This window comes from Helicoverpa zea, chromosome 9, assembly GCF_022581195.2.
Source record: "Helicoverpa zea isolate HzStark_Cry1AcR chromosome 9, ilHelZeax1.1, whole genome shotgun sequence".
Taxonomy (NCBI): Eukaryota; Metazoa; Arthropoda; class Insecta; order Lepidoptera; family Noctuidae; genus Helicoverpa; species Helicoverpa zea.
Genome location: NC_061460.1, coordinates 9,832,467 through 9,843,541, shown reverse-complemented (window position 1 = coordinate 9,843,541; position 11,075 = coordinate 9,832,467). Strand labels below are relative to the sequence as shown.

Genomic DNA, 11,075 nt, shown 5'->3' with positions numbered 1-11,075 from the left:
ATGGAGTTCCCGTAGAGTTAGGAATGAAATAGAGGTGTCAGTTAAATAAAATAAATGCTCTTCAAAAGTTCTTCAAGTATTAAATTTATATAAAAATAACTCTTATAAAAATACAGTTAGGTATTTTGTCTTCAAATACAAACTAATATTTAAAAATAAAATAAAAGGGGTGCTAATTAAACAGGCTTCTTTTTAATATCATTATTCGCCCCCAAAAATGTATGTTGCCTTCTAAATTACTAAGTCAGCCACAATTAATAAAGCGTCGAGCATCTAAATAATACTATCTTAGCCACGAGTTATCTTCCACTATAAATACAACTCAGCATGATGGTTATTTTTTTGCATCTAAATTTGTAGCATGCATTCTAACAGTAAACTTCTTAAATACTATTAAATGACATCATAAAAATATTTATTTACCTTCTAATTTTTTAACTCGTACCTACTGAGTTTTTTGTTTAAAATATAACACATCCCATATTAATTGACCCAGCATGGAAGTAAGCATGCAACATGCAGCAAGCATAACTTCTGTCACGGCTCCGGCGCTGCGGGGCTCCGGCGGTCCCATGCGAGCTTATCGTCGCAGATGGTTTTCACGCTCACCACCGCAGCTTCGGCTTGCTGGCCGGCAGAGCCGGCCAGCCTCAGCCGCGGCGGCGAGCGCTGAAACTACCTGCGCCTCAGCTCGCAGGCCGCCTCGCCCCTCCGCGCCTACGCGGTTTTGAATTGCACTCTAGGGGTAGGGCAGACAAGACTACGTGGAGTCGGTTTTGCAGCGATTCGTTTTCGTCACTAACTTCAATTTTTAATACAATTCTAATTGTGTGTAATTTTAGTCTTAAAAATTAAGTACAATTTTTGATTTTATAAAAAATTAAACCGTCACTTATTTTTGCACGTCAAAGAGCTGTGACACCGGGAGTTGCAAAGAACATTGTCTTTTTTGACGTTCTACCAATCAGCGCGCAAGATGCATTCCGTTCTACGCCAGTTGACAATTTGACCGCTCTACATCGCTCTCGATCTTACAAAAAGACTGACCAATCAGGGAGAGCTTTCGGACAGTTGACAATTTGACAATTTCTCATCGATAGATTATAATATACCGAAAAATAATGCGTTAAATTGCAATCAGGTGTTACGGTTTACAATAATTCGACAGTTTACAATCTCTCGAGATAGATTGTAATCTAACGATGTTTGTAATCTTACGGTGACATATACATCCTAACTACTGTCACATAAACTATTAATTATTTAGCGAACAGGCGACCGCATTGATTAAATGGCGCCCTCCCGGACCCTCCCTCCCTTAATCAGGACATGCCGCCTTTAATTAGTTGCATTAGCAATTAACTATGATATAAACACGGGATTAAACAGGGACAATTAAGTAAACTTTTATCATACAATAATTTAGCAGTTGCCCTTGGTCACAACACAGCGTCCCAGGGAACTTAGTTCTGCATCTGCATAAAAAGTAGACAAGTATATTCCTCAAGTTTGAAAATACACTAAAATTGTTATTAGTATCTTCCGTAATTTGTTTCCTAAAAGTTAATTGTATGTACCTCCTTACAGTACCTAAAGAAGTCAGTTTCTTTATATTACTTATATAAATTCCCACAACTTAAACATCGTTTTGCCTTTTATATATATTTTATCAAAAACGTGTCAATATTTTTGAATCTGCATCACGAAGCTAATTAGAATTATTTAATTAGATGATACATAACTAAGTATAGGTACATTTGAAAGCCAGATACCTATAGAAATATTCAAATCAATATACGGAAATTAATAGACAGAATTACATACTCAAAATCGAATAACACCATTTTGTAGGTACCTATTTAAACCGAATTCATTGAACCGCAAAACGACTCTAATTATAATGATCGTAGTTTATTTTGGAATTATTATCCTATTTGATTTGTGTCACATACATTAATTTGCTTCGAAGTTGTGTGATAAATAATTTGTGCTGTTTAGTTTAAATAAATGATTACATAAACACAAAACAACGTGTAGCTTTATTGCCAACAGACATTGAATTAAATGAATTTATGAAAACATTATTAGTACCCACTGCTATAGATACCGGCACGGATCTTGAGCGCTGGGCGGAAGAGTGGGGATCGCTTTGCGCAGCAAACAACCAATCCCGAGTGACGGCTATGACGCGATGCTCTGCGGGCCAATCAAGGCTTTACCCCGCCCCCGCGCCTTACTTCATACCACAAAAGGGACCCAATAAATTACCCCGCTCAAATGAAGGTAAGCGCTCAAGATTCGTGCCGATGATTATAAAGTTGTATAAATGACAGCCGAGATCCACAGACTTTGCCGTGCCTTCCGAAATACCGAGGAACTTGTTATGACTTGTTGTTGCTTTACCTTATGATCAATCGACCTGTACGCCCTGTACCTACTGTGTTTGTCAACGCGCAAATTAAGCTAACCAAAGATGGCGCCGAATCACAAAATAGCCCAAAAACTGCTATTTGCAATTCTTTAATTGATCTGTGTAGATACACAGATGCCATCAAATACGAAGAGGAAACCCTAACGTTCATGGTTCATCCAATTTTTGATAGATTAATCGTGACCCGAATTTCGTGAAACTGTGTGTAGATAAACACTTTACTTTTGACTCTGAACTGTCATTAGGATTCTCTGTGTGGGTAATGCCATTGCAAACATGATCAATGTGGCAAATAGACCGGTTTGTATTCCGATATCTGAAAGATAGGCACTTATGGAACTCATGTTATATCGAGTAGAAATCAGTGTATCCTTCGAGTAGTGAAACAGGATTTTAAACTACATATTTACTGAACTGACTTTAGTTATAACTAGCTGTTGCCCGCAACTTCGTCTGCGTGGGCAATATAGAATCGTCAAAATACTACTTATCCCGTAGGTGCATTCTTTCACGTGACAGTATAATTAGGATTAGCACTTAGCAGTCGCATAGATTCATTGATCAAGGTTGTGTTGTGGATGTGACCATTTATCTAAACAAAAGAAATAAAGTTTGTGACGTTGTTCAGCCAATTTGGAAAATTATTACGTATGGTGCGTAAGTAATTTTCACAGGAAACAGCTATAATCTATGTCTACATGCTTTGAGTCTGACAAAGCTGTCATTTGTACATTTTCTGCAGCTGCTGCGACTAATCAGAAGCCAGAAAGTCTGTCAGTCTTACCATAATATGGATATCGTCTTGTGTAGTTGACTGGATTGTAGATAGGTAGTCGCTCCAAGCAAAATATTGGTACTCAAACAGATTCGGTGACTGGAAGCCAACACCAACATAGTTGGGGAATAGCTGGATGGATGATAAAATGAGTCATCATCATCAGCAGGCGCATAGGGTAGGATAGTTTCACTTACTCATGGTAAGGCTGACCCCACATTAGGCGTGCGCGATCCTCGGGCGTGTGAGCAGCGCGGGCGTCGCGAGCGCGCTGCGTGAACGTCGCGTTTTGCTGCCCTGCGGCATGTGTGAAGAGTGCAAGCGACGCGCTCGCGGCGAGCACGCGGCGCCCGCGCTACTCACACGCCCGAGGATCGCGCACGCCTAATGTGGGGGAGGCCTAAGCCGGGACTCCACCGAAATGTTTGCATTAGTTCACGAATAGGCAAAATGTACGTATCTGTGAGAGTCCACTTCATGTGTTCGTACTTGAAACCTGTAGTTTTGCCAAGATTTTCAGAATGTACACTCGCAATTTGTCATTTCTTGGTGGAGCCAGCAAATCAAAAGAAACATAAGTGTTGTATACTGTGCGTCACTACCGCACACCGGGAAAATTTCGCTCTTGCGGAGGACGTTTATATACCATATTTTGTGTCACACGTAAACAGGACGACAGTAAGTATCCACCGAAACACTTTCAAAGATCTGATGAACGAACAAATCAGACCTGACTTGGTCACCTGGGGCCAATCAGAGCTCTATGAAGCGATAATACGCTTTGGCTCCTACTGTTATTGTGGTTTCTGAAAATTTATTCACCTCATTTAACGATGAATGTAATTCTGATGGTACTATTAAGAACACTTGCTTAGCGCAGAAGCTGACGTTGGCAGGTCAACTCTTTTGACTTCTCGAATAGGATACCATTGGTTTTTGTGCAATGCACACCTGCAATGCATTCTGGATTAGGATAGGATATAGGTGGATAGGATTTGCAACAGAGAACAATTCTGTCTTTGTGATGAAATGACATCAAACGTAGTTTTATATAAAAGGTGTTTTTTTAGACTTGGCTCGGGTCTTACTGAGACTGTTCGTAATCGTGAACAGTGTATTTGCGATCAGAAGTTGAAAGTAAGCATGTCTCTGGTATGCGGCGCGTAATTTGTACGTTTTCAGACGCATAAAGCATTTTACGTGTGTATGGTATTAAATAGAGAAAACTCCCATTTCTTATCTGCACTTTGTATCTGGGCTTGTTTTTAAAGCTACAGAATCCTACATTACCTACCTCACGCTTAGCAGCGCTTGCGAGAGATAGATCCTCATTTCTTCTAGGATTAAGTTTACATATTTTGCATCAGAAAAAATAATTAAGGTCTACTTAATACTACTCACTCAAAGTAATTTGTTTTAAGGCCACCACATTAGTGGAAGATAAGCTAAACTATGTTTATGAAAAAATCCTGATATGAACTCCATCTGTAAGTTTAAATGATAATTAATTGTTCCACTAAAGTCATCATTTTTGACATAATGTTCAAAAAATAATTTAGATGGCACCGTTTTAAATTTGGCTGAGAACTATTAATTTTCTTTTCATCAAGGTAATAATTATAGTTGGATTTTGATGTGACACGGCAAACTGACAAACACTATTGAAATGTCTATCGAAAAATTACATTACGTGTTAAAATATGGTGAATTACGGAAAATACACAACTCCATCTGTTGAAATAATAATCCTCTATAAAGAATGTATGGTAATATTGTCATTTACCACCTCGCTCCTTTGACAAATTTGATGTATTTTATTTACCACAGATGGAGCTACTTTAACCTTGGCTAAACAAAATTTTCATTTTTTTTTCTTCCGAAGTCACTTATAAAGGTGTGATTTTCTGTGTAAAGATTAATAATAGGCCGATCAACTAATATAAGTACAACATTCAAATGTACAGTTTTGACAAATAGATTGCGTGTCGTAATATTTTACATCTTGAATTCACAAAATTAATCATATCTTTTGATAGAGTGAATCGATTTCGATGAAACAAAAACTAAGTAATACCCCAAGTTACGTAGAATTTTTGTGTATAAGCATTGTCTGCATTTAATTCGTAGATTTTACGTGAATCCCGAACAAACAAACAGATAAACAGACAAACAGACAAACAGACAAACAGACAAACAGACAAAAATGACAAAAATGATGGAAATGGGTTCTGTTAGTTATCCTTTAACATGATGGCTATTTTTTTTGTCAATTTCTTCAATGTACAAAAATTACTTTTCTACAGATTTATTATATGTAGTATAGATGTATAGATTCTCTACTATATGTATATTATTAAGGCTGATATTAACCTTCCATTTTCTAATGCATATCTGACATTTTAACTATTAATATAGTAGGTAACAAAAACAAAAATAGTAGGATAGAGAAAAGGACTAGTCGTTATAGTGTATTATTAGCCAGTTAAGACTAGGCTGAATCGTGTGGATCTCATTTTGTTTGTCCCTTTTCAAGTGAAAAATAGAGGCCTTTGTAGTTCATGGTACATCATATTTACATACATGGATCTGTATAAAATCCAATCTAAAGCGTAAAAAATATTTTTCAGGCTTATAGGCAGGATTTTTTTATTTAGAAGTACTATAAGCTTTTGTATTTTTATAAAATGTGTCAGTGTATTGGTGTTACGTCGCTTTTATCTAGCTCTAAAACCTTTGTTCGTCACAAAAATATGTATATTTTTCAACAAATATAGTGAACTTAATAAACTAGCGAAAACAACGGGCTTTTACATAATACACACTTTTGTACGAAACTATCAGAATATATCTTTCATTATCGGAAAACACCGAAACAACAGCATAAATTATTCTTATACGAGAACGAAACAAATCATTTACTAAGTACTTATCGTGTAACAAAAAGAAATTTATAAGAAAAATAAACTTTCGTATAAATAATAAGTTCTACTACTGTTTTACTCGTGAACTTCAGAAACGACTATGAGTACCGGCATACTGTAGACTAATCAGTCGGCCAACAGTTGCCGCGAATGGTTGGACACATTTTCTTCAAAAGAAAATCTTGATTACAATAAATTTGTATTTGTTTATCAATTATTACAATCACGTTTTCTTATAACCTATATCTTGAATCTATGCTCCACAACACCGTTTACACGGTTTGTCTCCGGAAACGGAACATACTTTTGCTTTAATAGTGCGGATACTTAAATCTATTATACGTATGTAACTATCATAATAAATAGTACTTAAAACTATATATAAATAAAAAAAAAATACCTAATGTCTTCAGTCGTTCTGATACCGGCTAATACCTGATTTTCGTAAAAGCCCAAACAATCTATCGGCCGACTAAAAGTTTGCAGTGTGTAGGAATTCTAACTGAATATAAAAAATGATTGAAGTTTCACCCCAAAGGCGATTATTTCGGGAAGTTGTGAGAAGTTTTCTCAATCACACTTCGCCCTTATTTACGACAGTTACATTCAAAGGTTAGGGAAAACATAAATAAACGGCTGATCACTTTCTGATGGCGTTTGGGACGTTTACACAATATTTTACTGTTTCTCGATTGGTTATTGTTGAGGAAATGGATAATTCATGTTTTTTGTGTCCCTTTCGTGTTTCTTTATAGGAGTTTTGATCTTCATTGAAAACAGCAACATAGAAAATAATCCGGGTTTTCAAAGGCTACCTAAAGTTTTATTAAAAAAATTATGAAGTTGGTAATCCAATTTGATTAATGTTCGCCAACTCTTAAACTTTACTCAGCTGCCAAGGTCAGTGACCTCAGTAGGTGACAATGAACTTGGTACAGCTCAGTTACATTTTAAAGTGTGACACAAAAGTGCTTATCTAATATTTATGCATGTGACGCGCAAACTTTGCAAGTAGTAGAAGCTTGCCTTATCAGACCCTACTCAATTACCTGAGTGTAAATTAGTGTATACCACTACTCAGTAGCTTTAACATGTATTAACACCCAAGTCGCTTAATGTTAGGTTTGCCATTGCGATTATATGAAGTATTTTTTTCTGAGGTAGGAAATCTTGAAAGTGGCACGGCTGGACTCGAAGGCTCTAATTTTAATCCAAGAAGGAACCAACGGTATCATCAGCTGGGCTTAAAATTCGTATACTATAGGTATAGAAAAGCTTTCATTATCACTCTATCGCAAAATCCAAACTTTGCAAGCCTAAGATTTGACTTCAGCTTATTACTGCCTCTTTGGTCACAAACGCCCGAAACAACAGAAAAATCGTTAAATCAAAATAAATATTTTTTTATAACATTATGATACAATGAACCCTCAAAAATCAAAATATTGTCTAAGTGAGACAATATTTTGGGTTCATTAGCTCTAGGCCAATCAACTTTTTCTGTATATACTAACATTATAATTACGTTAATGCGCAGATTATCGCCGACAATCGCTGGCTTAGCTTAGATTAACAGCAAGTCACGTACCAAATGCCAAGACACGGGACTCCTTTGTGCATACAATACGAAGCATAGACAATGCTATGCATCCGCTATGATCTTTGCATTGATTTATTGAAGGTTGGATGTTACAGATTTATTAGCGTAATGGCGTCTTTAGTTTTAAGAGGGGGAAATAGGTAACAAAAAGGCAATTTTACGTTATTTTTTAATCGCTCTCTACGTAACAATTAGGTACTCTTTTGATTGACTCTGTTTAATCGTGACCATATGACATACCCACATGTACATAGCTGGCAACATTAGCTGAAAACATTGATACAGGTCAATACCCCAGAGAATACCACGAAACAAAAGGTGTTCCTATACATTATAATTTTGGCCATTAAATCAAGTTTAACGTTCATCCGAGAGTTAACATTAAGACCTGGTATGTAATCTATACTTATAATAAATCTGTAGAGAGGTCAATTCTGTACATTGAATATATTTCCAAAATAACTATTAGGGGGTGATTAGTGATCGATACTGATGCCAAAAATGCAATCAGTAAAATTTTTGTCTGTCTGTCTGTCTGTATGTTCGTTATGGAAACAAAAACTACTGGATGGATTTTAACGAAACTTGGCACAAATATTCTTCATACTCCTGGGCAGGTTATAGGATACTTTCCAACACGCTACGATCAAAAGGAGCAGAGCAGTGAAGGTAAATGTTCGGAAAACGGGAGAAGTTACTCCATTTTTTAAGCTTCCGTCGCGTGTGCAGCCTTAATGGTTACAGCTACACAGAAACCATGTACGACGGAAATATTTTTCATAAAATTATGTAAAAAATATCCCATGGCAGCATATGTCTATCTTTTATGGTTGACTCACAATAACACGTAAAACTCTCGGTAGCTTAGCAGTTCGGAGCTTTCTGATTATATTTGTCTACTATTTCGTTTATAACACTCTCACTCACACTAATTAAACATAGTTAACAGTATTATCTATTAATTAAAAAAAGAATGATTTAAATCGGTAAAGAAACACCAAAGTTATACATGAAAAACGGTAATAAGCCACCGCGCGTGAATACTGAATCACGCACGCTATAAGGATCATTTTTGTGCAACGGTCGCCGCGCTCGACGCGACTCGCGGCGCGGTGGCTGCGCGAGCTTCATACAATATTTGGCTGTTGGTGCGATTGATGCGAATAGACGTTCAGAGCGTTCAACCTTATTGCGCGACTTTTAGGTTTTAAATAATTTATTTTTAACTTTCTTTTGTTGTTATTTTATAAAATAGGTTGGTATCTATTAGTTATTTTTGTGTTTAAATATTCTTTCAAATTACAAATTATTAATAGTTTACATTTTATTACGTAAAGTAGCAGTAAGTACGCATAGATTTAGATAATTGGAGGGGCTGGTGTTTATTATTTCTTCCTCTCTTTGCACAAAGTCCGACTCTAACGCGGACGAAGTCGCTGGCAGAAGCTAGTTAAAAATATGTGTAGGACTTCATATTCAAATCAGGTGTTGTATGTACTGTTTCGACTCCTCCGATCCGATATCCTTTTTCAGACTCTAGATAATCTGAATACCTCTTATCTAAATTAAGTTCAGTAGTTTTGGCGTGGAAACGAGACAGAAACAGAATTGTGTAGGTACTTTCGCATATAAAGATTTATTTATAACGGCATATAACGGCAACGGGAACGGAATGCCTGAACACCCTTACAGCCGAAATTAAACTATTACGTGAGGATGTCGGAGATTTAAAAGATCATATCAAAACTTTGACTACCCACCTCACCCGCTGTAACGCCCGACTAGACGATAACGAAGCCCGAATAAAAATACTGGAAAAACGTGAAGAAGAGATTATCTCCCTTAACAATACTATAGCCGAACTACGAGCACAGCTAAACTCACAACAACAGGCTGCATTAAAAAACGAGATAGAGGTCATTGGAGTTAATGAGACGAAACATGAAAACCCACTGCACATCATTCATACGTTAGCACAGAAAATTGGAGTCCCCCTGGGGGAGCATGACCTAGACTGCGTAACAAGAGCAGGCCCACGTCAGCAGCGTTCTGCATCCAATACTGCGATTGCCCCGAGACAACTAGTGGTCAGATTTGTTAGACGCTATAAGCGTGACGAGTTTCTACAGGCCATAAAAACCAGGCGTAACCTTACGTCCTCGGATATTGAAATTGAAGGACCAACTCGAAAGCTATATTGCAACGAAAGGCTCACTCGTGAAAATAGGCAGTTATTTCGCGCATGCAGAACATCGGCTAAAGATAATGGGTATAAATTCTGCTGGACCAAAAATGGGTCAATATACATCCGAAAACAAGAAGGTAACCCAACAATTCAAATCAAAAATATTGATGACCTGCGCCGCCTCATGCTTGTCCACCCTACATTGGACAATGCCCCGGACGCCCCTGCCTGCCCTACCAGCCCAGCAGACGACTAGCTTCGTCCGTCCAAAAGCTCAGTATTAACATCACACTTTTGCTTGCTTGTTACGTATTAAAGTTCTGGGTTTCTGTAATAGTCTCACACAAACATTTTCAAGGATGTCTAGTATTTTGATAAAAGAAGTGAGATTTTCAAATTGTTTTAATACTTGTAACCAAATGTTTTTAATTTTTTTAACTATTTTGAGTAAAGTTTTTGTTAATTCCATTTACTCGCTATTACAATTCTCTAAACATTGTTTCTTAGATAGTAGTTCATACCTAGTTAATAATTTGCCTTACTTAATTTTAAACTTAATTTTACTTTTTGTCTTTGTTTTTTGTATACTTGATTTTGATAAAACTACACACACCTCACAAAAAACACACTACAAACTACACACTCGATTACCCTCCACTAACACGAAAAGCTTACTGCTTCACCAAACACTGTACATCACTAACACCTCACTTCGAACACAAAAATATGTTCTCACACTCACAAATACAAGTACACCAATTAACACTCGTAAATTAACACTCACACAGAAATATATATCAAACTCCCTGCAGCAGAACTTCTGGTTTAGACTGGCATTCCAATATAAGAATTTTAGTATCACTCATAATTTTTATAGTTACTTAAATGGCTTTATTTAGCGTGATCCAAGAAATTGATGAAAGTATACAAATCGAATGCCAATCATTTGACCTTCTAGAAAGCTGTAGGGAACAGCTACAACTAAGCGATAACCTTAAAATTCTAACCTTCAACATCAGGAGCTACCAACACAATTTCGACGCCTTTTGCTTGGCACTACAACGTCTCGATAGTAATTTTGATGTTATTGTTCTAACGGAATGCTGGCTCAGCGACGGTTCTATCATTGAATTATTGCCAGGATATACAGGAGCCAGAACACA

The 11,075-nt window shown here is 36.8% G+C and overlaps 1 protein-coding gene across 1 annotated transcript; it reads left to right on the top strand.

Moving 5' to 3' along the window:
* Window positions 1-9,415: 9,415 nt before the first annotated feature.
* Window positions 9,416-10,168, top strand: LOC124633108 (the record flags this gene model as incomplete). The annotated part of the gene is made up of 1 exon (XM_047168204.1): window positions 9,416-10,168. A coding segment is annotated over one exon (753 nt), but the record flags the coding sequence as incomplete, so codon positions are not given.
* Between the last annotated feature and the right edge of the window lie 907 nt (window positions 10,169-11,075).